The sequence below is a fragment of the Nipponia nippon genome, unplaced genomic scaffold (assembly GCF_047370975.1).
Source record: "Nipponia nippon isolate SJK-2023a ecotype South Korea unplaced genomic scaffold, ASM4737097v1 scaffold_16, whole genome shotgun sequence".
NCBI classification, from domain to species: Eukaryota; Metazoa; Chordata; class Aves; order Pelecaniformes; family Threskiornithidae; genus Nipponia; species Nipponia nippon.
The window spans coordinates 13209641-13230018 of record NW_028262332.1 but is presented as its reverse complement, the minus strand read 5'-3'; the positions used below and the strand labels follow the sequence as shown (position 1 = coordinate 13230018).

General features: G+C 46.4%; 1 protein-coding gene, 1 long non-coding RNA gene and 1 pseudogene across 4 annotated transcripts in view; 1 reads left to right on the top strand and 2 right to left on the bottom strand.

Annotated features, from left to right (window-relative positions):
* Positions 1–3141: 3141 nt before the first annotated feature.
* LOC148056271 (uncharacterized) lies at positions 3142–7154 on the bottom strand. Its single transcript, XR_015703789.1, has 3 exons — positions 7112–7154; positions 6847–7036; positions 3142–4580 (listed from the first exon to the last, which is right to left on the bottom strand). It is a non-coding gene; the product is annotated as an uncharacterized LOC148056271 (long non-coding RNA).
* Positions 5540–6679, bottom strand: LOC148056272 (uncharacterized; annotated as a pseudogene).
* Positions 7155–15509: 8355 nt separating the features above from the next.
* GARNL3 (GTPase activating Rap/RanGAP domain like 3) overlaps positions 15510–20378 on the top strand; it is a 59067-nt gene continuing 54198 nt past the window's right edge. For 2 of the 3 annotated variants that reach the window (XM_087753397.1, XM_087753396.1), the window contains exon 1: positions 15510–15596. In XM_087753397.1, the coding sequence (XP_087609523.1) occupies positions 15523–15596 (74 nt within the window). In that variant the 5' untranslated portion in view covers positions 15510–15522. Of the gene's footprint in view, positions 15597–15859; positions 15929–20378 lie in introns of those variants that run through there. The other variant, XM_087753398.1, reaches the window with a different exon arrangement.

The window sequence follows — 20378 nt, the reverse complement described above, 5'->3', positions numbered from 1 at the left end:
AAGGACAGACAAGAAATAATTTAAAAAAAAAACAGCAAAGAGGATAAAAGTAGAAAATCTAAAAAGCGAGAGGAATTAGAGAAATAGAGAGAATAAATTTTAAAATAGGGAAAGCAAACTAAAACAGAGATGGAGAAAGAAAATTTAAAAAGCAAAGACACCAAGGAAAGACAAAAAATAATTAAAAAAGGAAGACAGCTAACAGAATAAAAGTAGACTGAAAATTTTAGAAGCAAATAGGGTTAAGGAAATAAAAATTAAGTAATAGCAACATTAAACTAAAACAGAAGTAGAAAGAAAAGGAAACTAAAAAGTGATGGCAAAGAAGCAAGAGAAGAAATATTTTTAAAAAGATGGCAAAAGGAAAAAAGTAGGCATAGAAAGAAAACTTAAAAAGCAATGGATACTAGGGAAAGAAAGGAAAAAATTAGGAAATAGGGACAGCAAACTAAAACAGATATAGAAAGAAAACTCAGAAAGGGAGAGCACTAAAGAAACACAAGTAATAATTAAAAGACAGCAAAGTAAACACTGCAAACGGGATAAAAGTAGAAAATCTAAAAAGTGACAGTGATTACGGAAATAAATAGGAAAAATTAAACAAAACTAGAAAACAAGGAGAGGGAGCCAGTCAGAGAGAGACATAGAAAAAGTTTAAAAGGCAACAGGGTACTGAGCAGAGTTGGGAGAAGAATGACAAGTGTTGGGGAGCTATACAGGTAGGTGGATGGGCAGAGAGGCAGACAGAGGAAGAGAGGCAGGCAGACATCTGGAGAAGGGTGGCAGAGATGGACCAGGACGCAGAGGAGAGGACATGTGACTCACCGCAGCTCCTGGTGCTGGCAGGAGACCTTCACTGCCTCGACGCTTCTCTCTCTGCCTCTGCCCCTTCCTCCTCTGCAGTGCTGCCTGCTCAACCCTCACCCGTTCAGCAGCATGCAGTGGACACCTCAATGCTCCTCATCCGCAAGGCTTCCTCGATACATGGCGGCTCACATGCACAGCCGACAGAGCTCCGAGCACTGCATGCTGCTGTCTGCTCTGTCGGGGTGGCTTGGAGGGATCCTTCCTTGCCACAGAGACTGGCCATTCCTTGCTGGAGGCACCTGCCTGCAGGAGTCCCTTGGATTCCCTCCTCAGCCTGTTCCTCTTTATCAGCTTCCTCAAGCAGGCATGCCCAGGCAGCCCCATTTACAGCTAGAGCCCCTTCACACAGCAGGGCCAGCCCCATCCTCAGCCTCACTGGCCACACCTGGGGCTGCCCCAGCTGGAGCCCATCAGGAATAGGGGCCATTGCCAAAGCCCTGCAGCACATCACCCCCTCCCCTGCACCTCTCCACAACCACGTGCTCTGCACCCAGGGGCTGCAACCACATCCAGGGGCACAGAAGAGGCAGGAAAAGTTTATTCATTAATGCACATAAGAAGTCTTGGCAGTGAGTTGGCTGCAAGGCTCAGTGCCCAAATGCAGCAGGACAGAGGGAGAAAAGGGAAGAGAAAAACAGGAGGAAGGACAGAGGGACATAGAGAAGACGTGTGGGACAGGGAGCCAGAAAACGGGATGCTGTGAACAAGAGAGGGACAGGGAGCAGGACAACTGTGTAGAGAGAGGAGAGCAGAAGAGAGACTGCGGGGGTAAACAGGGAGAGAGAGATGGAGGAATAAATAAGAGAGACAGGGAGCAGGAGAGAGAGGGAGAAGGGACCAGCAGAACAACACAGAGACAAGACAAGGGATGGAGGAAAATTCTGATGTGACGGGGGAAAGGAAACATAGGCAAGAAATAAAAAAATAGAAACAGCAGGATAGAGGTAGACGTAGAAAGAAAATTTTCTAAAAGCAACAGGGTACAAGAAACATAGGGAAGAACTAACACATAGGGACAGGGAGCTAGAAAGAGGGAGATGTAGAAAGTGTAAAAAGTGACAGGGTAAAGGGGAAAATTATGAATTAGAGACAGGAAGACGGATAGAGGGAGACATAAATAGAAGATTTTACAAGCAACAGTATACAAGAATCATACACGAGAATTAAAAAAACAGGTACATGGAGCTGCAGAGAGGGAGAAGTAGGAAGAAAATTTGAAAAGTAACGGGGTACAAGAAACACTGGCAAGAAATTAAAATTAGGTCAGGGAGACAGAGGGAGGGAAAGGTAGCAAGAAAATTTAAAAAGCAACTGGGTTTGAGAAACCTATCCAAAACTTTAAAAAATAGGGATGGAGAAGTAGCAAGAAAGTTTCAAAAGCAATGGGGTACAAGAAACATAGGCAAGAATTGAAAAATTGGGACAGGGAGCCTGATAGAAGGCAGCTGTGGTGGGTTGACCTCAGCTGGCTACCAGGTGTCCACCAAGCTGCTCTATCGCTCCCCCTTCTCAACAAGACAGGGGACAAAATACAACAAAAAAGCTTGTAAGTAGAGAAAAGGACAGAGAGGTCACTCACCAATTACTGTCACAGGAAAAACAGACTCAGCTTGGGGAAATTAATTCAATTTATTGTCAATCAAAATCAAGAGTAGGACAACAGATAAGCACAAATCTAAAAAACACCCTGCTCTTTTTTCCTGGGCTCATCTTCATGACTCCTGACTTCCCTGCATCCCACCCCCGAGCCATGCAGGGGGACAGGGAGCAGGGGTTGCACTCAGTTCATCACACATCGTCTCTGCTGCTCCTTCCTCCTCGTGCTCTTCTGCTCCTATGTGGGCTCGTCTCCACAGGGCCACAGGTGCTGCCAGGAGCCTGCTCCAGCGCAAGCTCTCCATGGGGTCACAGCTTCCTTCAGGCACATCCACCTGCTGTGGCGTGGGGTCCTCCATGGGCTGCAGGTGCATGTCTGCTCCACTGTGGACCTCCATGGGCCACAGGAGGACGACCTGCCTCACCATGGCCTTCACCACAGCCTGCAGGGGAATCTCTGCTCCAGTGTCTGGAGCACCTTCTCCCCCTCCTTCTTCACCGACCTTAGTGTCTGCAGGGCTGTTTCACGCTCACGTTTTCTCTATCACAGCATCTGTGCAGGATTTCTTACCCCTTCTTAAATGTCCATCCCAGAGGCACAACCAGCATTGCCGATGGGCTCAGCTTGGACCGGTGGCAGATCCATCTTGGAGCTGGAACTGGCTGTGCCTGACATGGGGGCAACTCCTGGTGTCTTCTTGCAGAACCCACCCCTGCAGATCCTGCCCCACCCCAGCTAACAAAACCTTGCCACGTAAACCCAATCCAACAGCGATCGCCTACAGGACAGAGAAGGGGGACTGAAAAATAGGGAAAGGGAGCCACAGAGGGAGAGGTACAGGGGGGAAAAAATAGCGATGGGCTACAGGCCAGAGAGGAAGCGACAGGGAATCAGCCTGAGAGAGATGGAGAAAAACAAAGAATAGTGATGGGCCACAGGGCAGAGAGGGAGGATTTTAAAAAGGGGACAGTGAGGCGGACAGAGATAAACTGAGAAATGCCAAAAAACCTTGATGAGCTGAAAGAGAAAGACAGGGGAATTAAAGAATAGGGACATGGAGCCAGACAGAGAGAGAACGATAAAGACAAAAAGCAGCTGTGGGACAGAGAGGGAAGAAGTTAAAAGACAGGGACCTGGAACGAGAGAATTTGAGAAAGAAAAAGTCTATCTAGAATACAGGGCAGGGATAGAGGAATTAAAAAATAGGGACATGAAGACAGAGAGGTGAGGGGTAGGAATTGTGAAGGGCTAAAGGGCAGACGAGGAGAAATTTAAAAAGTTGGGATAGGAAGACAGACATAGATGGAGAAGGACAAAAATAGTTATGGGCTGCAGGACAGATACAGAGGATGAAAAAAAGGACAGGGAACAGGACAGAAGTGCAGAGAGAGAAAGAAAACACAGGGGTAGAACAACAGATAAAGAGGGGGACTTGGAGAATGAGGGAGGGAGAGGTGCAAGGAAGTGGAAAAAAAAGTGACAGCAGCGAGAGAAAGAGAAGGCAGGGCAGGGAAGGACTAGGATGCACAATAGGGACAACATAGCCCCAAGGGTCCAGGACTCACTGCAGCTCCCGCTCTCCAAGCCACTTAGAGAACTGGACAGCTCGGACGTGTCTTTGTCTCTCTCTCTCCCCTGGCCCTGTAGCTCCGGTCACTTGACTGTCATCTACCTAAGAGACTAGACTGGTGTCTTACAGCTCTTACAATACAAGGCTTCCCAGATACATAGCCTCACACGTGCATGTGTTACCTGGCTGTGCTGTGCTTCCCATTACGCATATGGACGCTGCAGCACACGTTGGCAATTGGATCTGCTGAGGACTGCGCTAAGAGGGATCCTTCCTCACGCCAACAGGAAGGCTGTCTCCTGTCGGCAGCTGGAGGCAGCTGCCGGCTGGCTCCTCTTTATTTTATTCTTCAGGTGCTTTACCTTTTTCTGGCCTCTCCAGCTTCAGCCGTGGCAGCTCCTGTCCACAGCCAGGAAGCATCCAGCTGTCCATTTTTGACCATGCCGCTAGGAGAACGAGGCCAAAGGCAACCCACACAAACCTGAGCCAGATGCAGTCACCAACATCCCTGGAGAGGAATTGCCAACCGAGTCCTCAGTGCTGCCTCTGGGAGAGGGAAAGAACAAGGGAAACAACCATTATCCACAGGGATGACTGTAGCTGTCCTCAGGCAGGAACCCCTCCTTCTGCAGGAGCTGCTAGAGATGCCGCTCTTTCCCTGAACTGATGCTAATGGCACCTGCATTTAAGGAGAATAAAGCATATTCAAGGGCCAGCTTGCTGCCGTGAGGACAGGGTTTGGGGGCAGTCCATGCCTACAGGAGAGGCTTCAGGGGAGGTGCTGGAGCTGGGGGCAGTTGCATGGGGCAAGCAGTGCTGGAGGAGTTTTGTTGAGTTGGGGAGGCACCCAGTGCCTTTTCCAGGGGGCGGGCACCCAGAGGGGTGGGGGCAGCCATCTCCTGCCCCTCTTCCTGCATCCTCTCCACCAGCTCTCAGAAAATGCCTGGGACCTGTCCTGATGGGGCCTGACTCCAACTGACCATCAGCCTGTTGCACCGGTGGGTTGGAAACATCCTTGCGACTCGTCGGCATTCTCCAGCAGGCATGCCCCAGCAGCACCATCCCCTGGGGCTGCAGCCCTTTTACACAGAGGGGCCATCACCATCAGCCTCACCGGGCCCCCTGGGGCTCCTCCAGCCCCAGCTCACAGCTGCAGCCATGGCCCCTGACACCCACCGTGTAACCTGCTCCCCTGATCTCTCTAACAGCCACTCACCAAGTACAAAGGAGTACAAACACAGCCACAAAGGAGACAGCAAGTGTTTATTCGTTAATAAGTCCTGGGAGTGAGTCTGCTAAGGGGCTCACTGCCTGTACACTCACCCTTCCCCTGGGACAAGTTGGCAGTCATTACTGGAGCAGCAGATGCAGAAAACGAAAATACAGTGATGGGGAGCAGGACAGAGGAACAGAAAGAGGAAAAATAAAATGAGAAAGGACTGAGGAACAGAGAAAGAAAAGTACAGGGAAAAGGACAGGGAGATGGATAAGTCAATAAAAAGGTGTCAGGGAGCAGGACAGAGGGAAAGAGAGAGAAAATGACAAGCAGGGAGCCGAACAGACAGATCGAGAGAGAAATCAAATGAGAGGAATAAGGGAGGGAGGGAGACAAAAAGACAGGGAACAAGCCAGAGGGATTGAAGAGAAGAGAGAGAGATCAGGACAAAGAGAGGGAGAAAGAAAAACTAGCAATGGGCTGCAGGATGAGAAAAAAGGAAGTAGAACAGAGGGGAATAATGGGACAGCAAGCTGGGCAGGGGGGTATAGCAAGAAATGATGGGAGAACAAGTGGTATGGAGATATACAGACAAAGTTACGGGGAGGATGGAGGACAGAGAAAAGAGAAAAGGGACAGGGAGCAGGGCAGAGATGGTGAAAGAAACATTAGAGACGGAGAGAGGAAGAGAGTGACAGCAGCAAGGCAGAGAGACGACGAAAGAACAAACCAGTGATGGGTAGCAGGCCAGAGGGACAAGGAAAGACTGGAGGAAGGACAGAGCGATCTAGAAAACAGGTGAGGGACAGGGAGCCAGAAAGTGGGATACTGCAAAAGAGAGAGGGACGGGGAGAAGGATGCTGAGATGGAGAGCAAACGAGAGCAGAGGAGGCTCAGGGGGAGCTCTGGTGAGTTGGGGAGGTGCCCAGCCTCTGCGCCTGAGGGACGTCTGCCTCCTTCTCCTCTTCCCTTTTGTCAGCTCTCGGGTTTTCCATCTTTTTGTCCTGATCTGCATCCATCTCTTCCCCCACCCCCCATTTTTCTGTCCTGTTCCCTGGTGTTCTTTTCCTCTTTACACCTGTACGTGCCACTCTGTCCTTGCCTTCCTATCTCTGCTCCCTCCCTCCCTCCCCTTCCTCCCTCTCTCCCCCCCCTTTCTCCCTCTCTCCCCTTGTCTTGCTCACTGTTGCTGTTTTTTTCTATTCCGTATCTCACTGTCCCTGTCCTCCTTCCTGTTCATCTCTTACTCTTTCTGACCCTCGTTGCTGCCTCCCGGTAAGGAAACGCCGCTCCCGCCCCACGGGCGCGCTGTCGGCGGGCGCTCGGCGCGCAAAACGCGGACGGCGGCGCCGGTGCCGCCCCTGGGCAAGCGCCCGTGGGGCGGGAGCGGCGTTTCCTTACCGGGAGGCAGCAACGAGTGCGGCGGCATCACCTCTCACGCACCGTGGTATCGCATTGCTGTTACCGGCAACCGGCAGCGTGGATCACGTGAAAGCCACCGCGCATGCGCGGGTTCCGAGCCGCAGTACCAACTTTTGGTCGCCGGGCGGCAGCAGCTTTTTCCGATAAGGACTACATCCCCTAACCAGGATGTACCTGCAGTCACCAGGTTCCTCTTCAACAGCTGCAGCAATAGAGTACTATCAGTCACTGTCATGTCAGCCACCACAGGCGTCTTCCCCAAGAACACCCTCCTCAGAAGCGCCATGTCACTCCACTTGCCTTCTCCACTCCGATTCCACAGTGAGATGGTGCTGTTAGCATATTTCCTGTGGTGCCTAGAAAACTAGAGTGACAAAGTGACCATTGTGTTCAAAAGCAATCGCCAGGCATGCCACTTCTCCCTCCTACCCAGCCTCACCTGAAATCCTCAGCCACTTCTGAGGACAGCCCTCCACCGCACCTACAAAACCAAAGAGACAAACATCACTAGGTTGCCTTATGCTACTTTGTAATTGGACACTAATCTGGCCAACATCCTCACCTCCTAGGACTGCACATCAGCATGCAGCTTTGCCCTCCAGGACTGCATGCAGCACCTACAAAGACCAGAGCAAAGAGCACATGCTTTGTACATCCCCTCCTTCCTTAGGATGCAGAAGAATTTCAGATATAAGTGTAGACAACATGCTTGCCCTGACCACCACTATGTTCTTATGAGTCCTACAGAAGATGGTGACGATCCCTGCTTTCATCACCTCCAACAGATCCAGTAAGAAAACAACATTCCGTCTAATCTCTGAAGTTCAAGAAAACATAATCTAGATTTGTAAAAAAAAAAAAAAAAAAAGCTGTTACATCCTCCACCTCAAACACCCTTTAGTCATTTATTGACTTGAAAAACAACCGCAGCCTATAAGCATGCATTGTGCTATGCCCACTACTCAGCCTTGAGTTATCCTGTTGGTCTTACCTCAAAGAGGAGCCTCTGTTTCCCTGAGATTGAAAACAGAGCTTTCCAAATATCTTAACTTCAAAGACTGCTATTGACAAAAAACAAACCCAGACCACTAACCCCTTTTGAAGCCACAAGCTAAATGAGATCCCTGAGGTGAGACCTGCGGTTGATATACCACTAAGCCTCACCTACCACCCCATCCACAGTCCTGTAAGACAGGGGAGAGAAAACCAGCAAAATGGGTAAAGACAGCCAGCTGGGCAGAAGTAAGTCTTTTACTCTGCCTTGGGTTTACAGCATGCCAAGCACAGGAAAGAGAAATAGACTACTACTATGAAAGACCATATCTGCTCTTTTACTATTGTTGGAGACATGTGAGAAACAAAACAAAGGACCTCTGTAGATAGTTAGTAAGACATGGCCCTGGGAGAAGGAACAAGATGGCAACATAAATCAGCCAGACTAGAAAATGCCAAGATAAGTGCAAAGGGAGTAAAACCACTGATAAGACCAAGGAGAATCACTTGAATTACGAGTGAACTATCCTAATTAACATAGTAAAAACCACACCTCCAGCAATAAAGCCCCCAGCCCAAGCAAAGACCCCTACCCACTGAGCATGCGCTGTAAATTTAAAACACACTGTACCTTTAAGTGGAGACGAGGTTTGTGAGAACCAATAGAAGCAAGGATGAATAAGGGGAATTGTAAAAACACTGATAACAGCTACTCAGAATGTATAAAACGTCACTGTATGTTAACCAAGGTGTGCTAGCTTTGTGGAGTTACCGCCTAGCACCCATCTCTGTGCAGATATGAAATAAACAAATATCTTGACTCTGTGTGTTATTTGGCTTTTTGGGACAACACTTTGACTGCATATGTCACAGCAACAATATAAACAGGTAGGTAATTTAAATTTGCTTTTACTCTGACAAACACAAACCTTTCTTTTAAGCTCTTAAAAGTATTTGGGGTTATTGGAGGCTACACTGAAAAACAGTTGATCTAAATTAGTAATAGTACTAGCAACAGAAGCATGAGGCTGTAGTTTTCTTTCTAACAAAGAAAATACTATAGTGCTGCTCTTCATTTCTCTTGGGCCACATATGCTACCAAAGCTACACCAGGAGTGCATTGTGTAGTGCTGAATAAGACAACAGAAATATGTCTTGGAAGAAGACTTCACTTAAGACTTCCACTTCCTGAGGGAATGGTTTCCTGTGTAGCACCTACAATTCCAGGTCATCAGGACTCCTAGGACGTCTCTCTGACCTACTCACTGAAGAGAACTAGAAGAGTTCTCAAAGGACTGGACAGGCTACAGAACACTCTGGGGCACAAGGGGGCCTCCAGACCGCTTCTCTGTGTGCAACACAAGAGATCCTAGAGGCCAAAACAGGGATCTCGGGTGGGGTAGAAGGAAAGCCTGATAATGATATGTGAGGGAACTCAAAGGGTCTCAAGGGTGCTACAATGGCAAATGAAGGCTCAGGGAAAAAACTAGGAAGTTGAGAGGGGGTTAGAGAAGAGTATAGATGTATTCAGAGGGCCAGGGATTTAATATGGGCATCCTAGATGGCACAGATGAAGAACAGAGTGCTCTGGGGTACAAAGAAAGCCTTAAGAGGGGTCCTGAGGGAGCTACAGAGGTAAAAGAAGGCTCAGAGACACAAAGAGAACCTCTGGAGTGGATGTGGAATGAGTACAGATATCATGGGGGAAAAGTGACTCAATAGAAACATTCTAGATGGTATAGAGGGCAATACAAGTGCTCTGGGGCACAAAGGTGGCCTTGGGAGGGGTCCCAAGGGGACTAGTGTGGTCCAAAGGAAATAAGTGAGTAAATAGAAATCTCTGAGACAGAATAAGAAATGCAGGAGGGGTCATAAGAGGACTAGGCAGGCAGCAGAAGGCTGTGAAGCAATCTCCTGGCTCGCTGCACAGAACAAAGTGGCTGATTGGAATTCTAGTGCCAGAAGACTTCATCTCCTGACATGCTGCGTAGAACAACATGGGCAACCGGAAGCTCTGCCCAGTACAGAACGATACGGAAGGCTGAACTCCCGGTGCCAGAGGACTACAACTCCCGCAGTGTTGTACACCACATGCCGCGATGCATACTGCTGTGTGAGGTGTAACCCTACATGGAGGTCTTTTCTCCCACTGTCATGGTTTAACCCCAGGCAGCAACTAAGCACCACACAGCCGCTCGCTCACTCCCCCCCCACCAGTGGGATGGGGGAGAGAATCGGAAGGGTGAAAGGGAGAAAACTTGTGGGTTGAGATAAGAACAGTTTAATAATTGAAGTAAAATAAAATAGAATAGTAGAAATAGTAGTAGTAGTAGTAATAATAATAATAAAACCAAATAAGAATAATACAATAATAACATCCAAAGCAAGTGATAACTGTACAATTGCTCACCACCCACCGACCGATGCCCAGCACTTCCCTGAGCAGTGATCGCTGCCCCCCAGCCAACTCCCCCAGTTTATATACTGAGCATGACGTCATGTGGTATGGAATAGCCCTTTGGCCAGTCTGGGTCAGCTCTCCTGGCTGTGCCCCCTCGCAGCTTCTTGTGCACCTGGCAGAGCATGGGAAGCTGAAAAGTCCTTGACGAGTGTAAGCATTACTTAGCACCAACTTAGCACTACTTAGCAACAACTAAAACATCAGTGTATTATCAACATTATTCTCACCCTAAATCCAAAACACAGCACTATACCAGCTACTAGGAAGAAAATTAACTCTATCCCAGCTGAAACCAGGACACCCACCCAGACCTGGAAGCCACTACGGAATGCAGAGCACTGCTCTGCAATCCCCAACACCGGCCCAGGGCTCCCCAGCAGTGCCGCTACTGGTCTGTGGTCCAACAGTGCCTGAGCTTTACCACCACGTACACACCGACCGCTCTCAGGCACCGTGCTATGCTTCTAGAATGGCCCCAAACCAAAAGGGAAAAAAAAGAAACACCATGCAGTGATGGGACAAATGGATGCCTCTGGGAGTGCAGAAGGGCAAATGGAGGGCCTTAGTATGCACCAAAGGGCTCCTAATGCACACAGTGGGGCTCAGTGGGGCCAATGGCAAGTCTGCTGTCATCATGGAAACTCCATCTCCCACCCCCGCCAGCAAAGGCCCCACCCCATGCCACCAGACACACACCGAGACCATCTCAGGATGCTAATAGCAAATCCAGGGGCAGCCTCAGGACCTCACACAGCACTGAGGAACCCTGGCTGCCTTCAGGAGGATGCAAGCTGTTTCTAATAACTGAATGTCAATGGGACTGCGAAAAAAATTCCCTGCAGCCCTGTGAACAGCACTGGGGGTGTCCTGGAATGTTGAGGAACCTTAAAGTGGTCCAAGAGCCCTTGGGACTGGTCCCTAGCCTCTCAGACACAATGTGTAACCTCCTCCCTGGAGCACTGTGTTCAGGCACTTTTTACTCAACACAAAGGGACACGGTATAGCAGTCACGGTCACGACCTATGAGGGTTACCTGACCCACAGGTGTGTAAAGGTCATGACTGTAGGGTTCTCGGGATTCCGCAATACACAAGGACATGGAGGTCTGGGTTTCTGAGAATTACTTTATTACAAATTACTACAAAACTACTATTATTAAAAACAAATACATATACATACATGTATATAAAAGTAGTATACATATAGCGTGTACATATATATACACACACTACAAGTCACTACAAAATTACCACTAGGAAAGCAAGTATGTGTATTACAAGAGTAAAGCAAATATATGTGTATTACAAGATACTACAGAATTCCAACTAGCGAAGCAAGCACATATTTATAAACCTTTAGCTGTGTATGCCTATAAATATATTATGTAAAGTGTTACTGGTATGACACTCACCAAATGGCTCCCAGGAGTGAGGCTAATCGATGATGGAAAAGTCTCACTTCAAAGATGATCCGCATCGTGGAGTCTGGAGCCAGTCATGTGTCCCTGGCAAGGGTCTGGTCTGTCCAGAAGATCTCATGCAAGGAAGCTCTGGTAGAGAAGCTCATTTTGGGTAGCGTGACAGATGCGCTTGACTCCTTGACCAGACTGGCAGTGGTTTGGTGCAGGCTCCAGAAGAGGTAAAGGCCTGAGCCATAGCCAGGCCATGAACTCCTCTAGTTTCAATCTGTTCTCTGAAAACCCACAAAGGAGCAGAGTGACACAGTGACCATTGATGCATACGAGCTTGGTACATCGATCATGCGATTAACACATGAATAGTGGATGGCTTTTCCAAGACTCATTTACCAAGGAACAAAGAAAGTTGTCGGTACAGGGAGTCTCCTGCATATCTTTTCCATCGCATGTAATTTGACTACACGCCAACCACTTTATCCTATAAATATGACAGCCTAAGTGAGCCTTCTTTGAGTTCTCCCTGCTAGGCAGCGCGGCTGCATGGCGATGATCTCCCCTTGAGCTGGGACACCTCTCAAGGTTGCTCCTTGAGGCAGAGAGACCTTTTACCAACAACAGATCTTCGGTAAGCAACCGATACCACGCATAATGTGTAGCACGGTAACTTTGATTTTTGTCTTAGTAACTTTGATTGCATGCTGAACTGATGCTAATGAAACATTATATAAACTTCGCATGTACTAATCCCTTAGACATAAACCGTTGACCAAGTCTGAGACTAAGACTGGACCCAGCCGCACCTAAGCTCCATCAGGAGTTTAGAAAGCAAGGGGGTCTGCTCTGAACCTCATGACTCAATGGGAGGGTCTTCCTTACTCTTCACATCTCCGGTCTCTCTGTGAATCATTCTAACTTGAGTGTAACTCAATTTTCCTTTGTATGACTCTTCCATGCAGTAGTTAATAGAGTGAACCTTGCCATCGAACTTTGTTAAGTCGCACTTTTACAACATTATATTAAACCCACTTTTGCTAATACCTTTGTTGGTGATTCCTTAAGCGTTCTAAATCACCCATTCACAACAGGTACGCAGTGAGTTACTTTTTATACCTTTTTGGTGTGGATACATAAATGGGTGTAGGACATCAGTTCCTAGAATAGTTGTTGCCAATTCCTGTTTTTCTAGAAGGTGAGTTTGTTATCGCAGTTTCTTTGTCCTGTACCCATCCAAGTTTTTTTTGTCCTGCCAACCACCCCCCATCAAGGGGGTTTCCGGCTGAGCTTATCAGGGACATCTTGGGAAGATATCTTTCTTTGTCAATATGTTTACCAGGTCGCCTTTGTGGCAGCTCCATCATATGGACAAGAGTTGAAAGAATAAAGCAATCGTTCATTAATGAATGCATATAAATGACACATAAATGACACTCAGGAGTGAATGTATCACACGGCTCCGTGCCAGCATGTTCCTCCTTCCCCCTGTGACACCGCAGGAGCCGTTGCTGGACCACCGTTCATCAGTCCAGTAGGGAAGGATTGCCTCCTGCTCCTGCCCTTGATGAGGCAAGAAGCTTAAGTAGCTGTCAAACCCACCCTCGCTTTCCTTCAGGGACAGGATTCAGCTCTGGCATTTGAGAGGAAAAGTCCTGATTTCACCTGTCTGTACTCTGCCCTACCTCTAGAATAAAGCCCTGCAGGAAATTTTCACAGCTCTCAGCTCACACATTACCTTAGCAGCCTGATTTTGTGTTAGGTGACTGCACCGTATCAAATCCAGACCCTAGATGAGAGCACAGAGCTGAACCCTTGTTGGCACAGGACAAGATTACAAACCCCACAGCAGGGTTCACAGCCTAGTGTTTAGGCTTCAGGGCTTACAGTTTATTATCTTAGGATTTAGACATTTCCATTTTTGTAAGTCATCAATCCTGAATCTAAGTTATAAACTTCAAATCTTGGAACCAAAATGGTTGTTGGGGATTTAAAGTTTATGGATGATGACAGATTTTTAAACCCTGATGGCTGATCAGTAAATGAGTAAGCTATAAACCCTGACAAATACTGAGCCTCACAAAATAAACTACAACCCCTGAGTAAGCAATCCTCAGCTACAAACTCTAAAAAATAAACCGTAAGTGAAAGACTCTGAACCCTCAGCCTTAAGTAAGAAACACCAAAGCACGTATGAGCAGGAAAACAGTAAAGACAACCTGAGGAACTTTTGTCCACAGCTTTAAAAGCTTCCCTGCAGCAGAACGGGAAGAGCCACATGGAAATGTACTTCCACTGAACCTACCTGCAGCTGTAAGTACTAAGTCATTTGCATTAGGGACACCAGAGCCAGTGACATTTATTACCAGCAACGAGTCTTTCCTGAAGGAAAGCAGAACCTGCTAAGAGAGAAGCATTTATGACAACTGGTAATATTCCTCCTGCAGTCATTAACAGCACCTCTAAAACCTTTGCCTCTGGCCAGTAAATCCCACCCTAAAGACTAACCAGAAAATGCCTCACAGAACAAAGGTAAAATACTGCAGCTTGGGAAATATTTCTTGTGATGTGAAATAGTAATTTTTTTTCTTAGCCTGTTACCCACATTCTGAACATTTGTGTTCAAATCAGGTTGCTTAACCACTTGGCACATCACTCAAATTGCCACTGCTTTGCAAACACGTGTCCGGCTCAGTACCCACACTCAGCTTTGGTCTCAAACCCTGCCCCCTAAAGCTCCTTCCACCCAGCAGCACGCGGACTGTCACACAGTCTTCCCCATCCCCAACTAGGACACAACCACCTTCCACACGTCCAGCCTCCCTCATGGGTAACGCAGCTGCAGGACTTAGCCATGCCCAGGTTGCAAGTCTGAGCTCGTCCTCCGTGGCTGGCCACAGATCTCTACAGAGCTCCTAACTGTTACACTCCTTCAGCTGCCAAGCTATACGTCAGCACCTGCAAAAGGCAAAAACAGTTACCGAGTGGCCAGGCAACTGCACAGCCCTCCCAGAAATAACGCCTACTTCAAGGCCTGTAATTGTTCTCACAATTAAGATTGATTCTCCACTGCTTTGGTCACCTCCTCCAGCTCCATTTCGTTACCAGGATATCACATAGCCCTTGAGGACCGTCAGGCTCCCTTAGGTACCCAGCTAACTCCAGCCTTCAGTAGATGATGGCACTCAGAGAAACCATGGCACAGACTGAGTCTGCAATGCTAGAAGTGTTTCTCTTACCTGGCACAAAAATGCACGTGCCCTGTGCAGAAAGGAGGAACAAGCAGTCATCTCTCACTTGCCCACCCTCTCACTTGCCACAAGCAGAAGGAAAGCCAGGGGACTGTCTGTCACTGTGCACGAGCGCTACCCGTTCAGTGCACTGTCACCAGAAGTGTGACTCTCGTCCACATGAGAGCTACGAAGACTGCCCACCCAGCGCCACTTCCCCAGCCCTCTGTCACACCTACTCCATTTATGCTTCTGCACTAAGTGGAGCCCTAGTCCTTCCTCCGTAGCGAACACTAGCATGTAACTGCCACAGCACCCGGTATTTGCAGTCAAGACCTTCAGACCACTCAGAAAGCTGTGTCCAGCCAAGACAGGATAAAAACCATGGCCTCTAAAAACTCCAGACACTGGAGGGAATGAGCTAATGGGAAACTGACCCTGGCCAGGACGATAACAGAAGCAGGGCTTCGCTTCCCTCTCTCGAGCTGCCTAACAGCTGCGCCCTCTCCGCCGCCCGCCCCGTGGATCCGCGGACTCTAGGACCCGGCGACCGGCGCGGGCCGGGGCTCGGCGGCCTGCGCCCAGGTCCGCTGCCGAGGACCCCCAGGCTGCCGAAGGGCCGCGCCGCAGCAGAGGGGGCGAAGGGGCGGGCGAGTCGCAGCGCACCCCCAGCCACCGTGCGCTCGCCTGATCCGCGTCAGCAGGGGAGCGCCGAAATCGACCGGAACGAGGGGGTGCCGCGGCGGGAGGGCGTCCCGATGCCCTTCTCAGGTGCGCCGGGCAGCTTCACCGCCAGCTGCTGCTGGTGCCCGGCGCCTCTGAGAGTCCTCTGGTAACTACCTGGCTCGGGAGCGTCCGAGAGAAGCGGGCGCTCGGCCGGCGGGGTGGCCCCTGGAACCACCGCCGCTCCGGGAGCGCGGGCGGCGGGCGGGTCGCGGGCGTGGCGGTGCCGGGCGGCCCCTCAGCTGGGCAGCAAGGCCGGCTGGTGCTGAAGCCGCCAGCTTGGGAGGGGCAGACAAGGTGCACGTTCTCCTCATCCTTTGGCAGCGGCCTGCCCGACCTGATGGTGACCCTGCAACATGAGAAAACAGAGAAAACGCCTTCAGAGATTTGTCTTAAATAAACCTACAAACAGAAAGTCTCTGAAGAGCTCTTCCGAATGAGGTCTGGGTGAACTTCCAACCTTTCATAAGGCTACATTTTCTTTTTTGACATCTGTGTTCTATATATATATTCAGTTGTACTTATGTCTTTGTGTATATGTACAGATAGGCGTGCACACATATTCTCAGAGACATAAGAAAGTCTTGCCTATGGAAAAAGAAATTCTTGTCCTTTAACTTTGCCTTTAAAATTACTCAAAACTGTACTAAGAACTGTACAAATTAATTGTTCCATTTAGGAAATTTAGAATTTTTAAAAAAGCAAGGTGTTCTATTGTTTTTTTAAAAATGGTATATTTTTTTTTCTTGATCCACTGTTTCGTTGAGGTATTTAAAATCTTTTAATTACTGAGAATAATTGTGTTTATGGAAAAGGCTGGCTCAACCAGTTACCTGCAAAAATAGGTAGAGTTCAGTCAATCTTGTGAAGTTTCCAGTGCATTTTAGAAGATAATTGCTTCAGTTCTAGCTATGTAATACACCTTCTTTTTTCCCCACGAAGAAATACAGTTTAATGGTCATGGGTTTTTTCTCCGTAAGTTACACATTTTGTGCATTAGCCTTCTTAAAAATACTCATTGAAGTTTCATCCCCATGTTGGAGTTGCCCTTGGTTGGTGTTGGTTTTTTTCCTAACAGCATTCTGGTTTGGGATTTATTGGCTTTAATGGATTTTATTTGGATTTTCACCCATCTTTGTATCAGCTGTGTCATTGCAAGAACTTTTGCTTCATTTCTAGTAAGCCAGAACTGTCATTAATATACCAAATTCTCCACTGGACACTGAGATTCTGCCTGTCTGCTTGGTGTCAAATGTGATGCTGACTACGCTTCAGAGAATGCTATTGTGGCACTTCTAGTTTCTTTCTTCTAAGTGAAATTTTTATTTTAGTATTTCGTCTGTGCACAAACTGTGATCACTGGCTTTTCCTCTGTATTCAGTACAACGCTGTCTAGATGTGTCTTGAATTCCATCGCTTTTCATCTGGCAGGCAAGTCACCGTGCAAGCCCATGATTTTAGTCGCATAGTGTGAATGGAAGTAATTCTGGTGTGACATCTTGACTTGAGAGCAGCATTCCACAGCAATTCTGACCTACCTGCTTGGCTATGTTGGAACTGACTAGTTTCTGCTATTTGCAGGCATACTGAATAGGTGTACTTTCCACAGAAAACTCTCTGCAGATGGCTGAAACTGTGTTATACCTTTACGATCCATTAAATGATCAGTGCACAGCAGGGTAGTAAGAAGCAGCTGAGGGTCTGCTCCTTCTGGGTCCCTTGCCTTGCTAGTACTGTAGGTTTTTCTGGAAGTCTCTTTTGCTAAGCATAAACTGTTTTCCTACTTCCTTTGCGCCGGTCATTGTCGTTTTTAAGGTCTGTGTCCATTTTGTCACCAAGCAAATATATATATATATATATATATACATACAGCTAGTTAAGAGCTTACATGAAGTACTTTGTCTCTCATTCTATATGGTTGTTTTGCAAGCAGGCTGGAGTTTGGCCTTGTGAAAACCTTCAGAGATGGCAAGTTACACTGAGGGTAGAATCTCAGACTTGCCCAGGCAGTGGCCAACCCATGCCACTTCAGGTCTGCTGCACAGGTCCATTGAATGCACAGTGTGAAGGGGAAAGCTTGGAAGTAGTAATGGTGAGTAAAGTTTGTCTGTGCAGTAGAAACGTCTATGTCTGGATGGAAGGTAATGCAGACCTTGTGGTCGAGATTCGAGTGGTCTGGATTCTACGTAAGTCCCTAACTGGCTAAATACATTTGAAGGTCCAAAACCAGTGAGATGATAGAAAATGCTGGCTATGTGAGCTTAAGTAGAATTTGAGCCATCTTACTCTAGTCCTGTATGTGCCCGGGGTTTTCATGACCTCATTACATCTTTTGCAAACATTTTAAAAAAAACAAACTTCAAACTTCAATTTTTGTGGCTTAGTCTGCTTTTGAGAGCTTTGCTTCTAGACGTGTTTTTTGGTTTTTTTTGTAGCTATCCAGTGGTGAGAAAGATGAGTGTTTTTCATTTCGTCTAATAAAAGGAAATTGAACATATCTTCTCTTTTTGGATCACTGTATGTTATGTAAGTACTTTGTACTGCGTGCTTCAGAAGAACATGAGAGAAACGTCACCAGTGGAGACTTACTTACAAAATGGTTTTTTTATAAAGGGAAAGTTCATCCTTTTAAAGTGTCACTAAAAGTGAGTTTGTGGTCTTTTGGGAAAGTCGAGGTGATAAAATGGATTGATAGAGTTATTTTGAAATCTTAATTGTAGTGTTACTTGTCAGGCTGAAATAGACCAGCTGTATTCCTGTCTAAGAGCCTGCAATAATTTTCAATGTATATTCCTTGCCTGCAAGGTGCTGAGGATCTCATCTGTCCTGAAGTTTGTTAGAAAGTAAACTTGTTTTACAATGCCTTAACAAAAGTAATGATGAAGCGTCCTTGTTTTGAGAGAAGAATAGCCCTATTTGAAATTGCTGACAGTACAGATATCGCAGCTGGTGAATTGAGCTCTTCATTGGTCTTTATATAATCTATACAAAATGGACTTGAATGACCCATGCTATTATGAAGGCGGAAGCAGATTAAGGGAGATGTAATTCTGGAAATTAAAGCAAGCAGAAGTTCATTTTGATGAACCTTCAGGTTTATTACCATCCTATATCTTTTCAAGTGAATAACTTCTTTTTCTTAATATTCCCATAATTCTATTTCTCACACCTTCTATATAATTCATAGGCTGTGGGCTCTTTTGTCTGTCCCTTTCTTTAAATATTCTCTCTCTTTCTCAGTACATATGCTTATAAAATCCATTTTTATGTAGTATGTTGTTGGTTTTTTTTCTTTTGGGAGAAGTATGGAACGTGACATAGAATCGGGAGTAATTACAAATAAAGCTAAGGCAGTTCTGCTATTTGTGTCTCTGCCAGCCTCTTACTGCAGAGACATGCTGCATTCCTGCAACAGAATACTAGAACTATCTATCATTGCTAAAAGCTGCCAACAGGAATTCCAAATTTTAGCTAGACAGCATCCAAGCCAATGCATTTGCAGCATACCTCTTTAGACACTCTCTTTTCTTAATTTGCTACTACCTTTCTCATTTCCATCTTTGTGTGCTTGTTCTTTGAGAAAATGGGAAAAGAACTGCTGACAGCATGTTGTAAGGGAGGCAGACCTTTGTGTAAAGAATATTGTGGTTTTTATCGTGTTCAAGATTTATTGCAGCATTGAAATTAGAGCATACTACAGAAATGCTTTTTTTTTTGCAAACATTTAAAAAAACCCAAACTTCAATTTTTGTGGCTCTTTTTCATGTGGAGGCTCTGTGCTTGCATTCCACCCTGGCTGGAATTTTAGCATGCTATTAGACTTCAGTATAGCGTAAGACAGGCCCAGAAATTTTTCAGGTTTTCCATTTCCGGAGACATGCTTAGAAAGAAATCGACTGAGAAGAAGCTGTTGTTGCAATTGCTAAGATCTATGCAGAAGCAAAGTATGTTTCTTCGCTGTTTGAAAGAGTGGTTGTGTTTTAACAGTTGGTATTCTTCAGGATGACAGAGGGCCACCACAGAGGTTTGAGGTGACTCAAACTTAGGTTTGAGTGAGTACATGTATTCATATTAACTCTGTTTTATACCTAGTGCACAGAAGGGAAGAGGAATGGTGTAAACAACAGCTGCATTAAAGTGGAAATTAAGTACTTTAAGTGGAAGGTTCTTTCTGTTTCATTATTTCCATGGAAGTAGGTTCTCCTGAAGGAACAAGAGAAATTAAGCCTCATTTTTGGCAATCTTGTAAAGCAATCCAAATATTTAGAGAGAAGGAAAGTTGTGGTTGAGTGCAAAATACTGAGTAGGGGTTATTGTTGGTATTTTTTTCAATAAAGATTTTTGTTTCTTTAGTATAGAAGTTCCTTTTAAGTTATTTTACTGGGTATGCATCCTTATGTTCATTAGGGTATTTCTTTATATATAAGCAGTCAGCTGTGAGTTTACAGTGTTATTCGTTGAAATTTCCTTTCAAATGACACATGGTTAGGTTTGCATTTGGACATTTAAGTTATGATGTAATGAGCTTTATACAGGTAGTCTACAAACTAATAAGATATTCTTTACAGTGTGTTATTTTACTGGGCTAAAATCAATTATTTCAATTGATTTCCAAAACTGGAAGATCTTTTCCATGCATAGGAGATAATCCTTCAAAACCGCAAACAATATTTAGTGATACAGTTTACTACAAAGCATTGGTTGCAGTAATTAAACAGTTATCTTCTTGGAGTTTCTTGCCTGTAGACATAGGGTTTTTTAGATTTAATTTTTGAAAACAAAGGTGTACTTGCTAAGGTGGAGATTCCTATCTCTTTCAGCTTTGAGGATTTGTCAGGGGACAGACTGTAGAGGATTGACCCATGTCCATACATTTAACATTGCGTAAAAG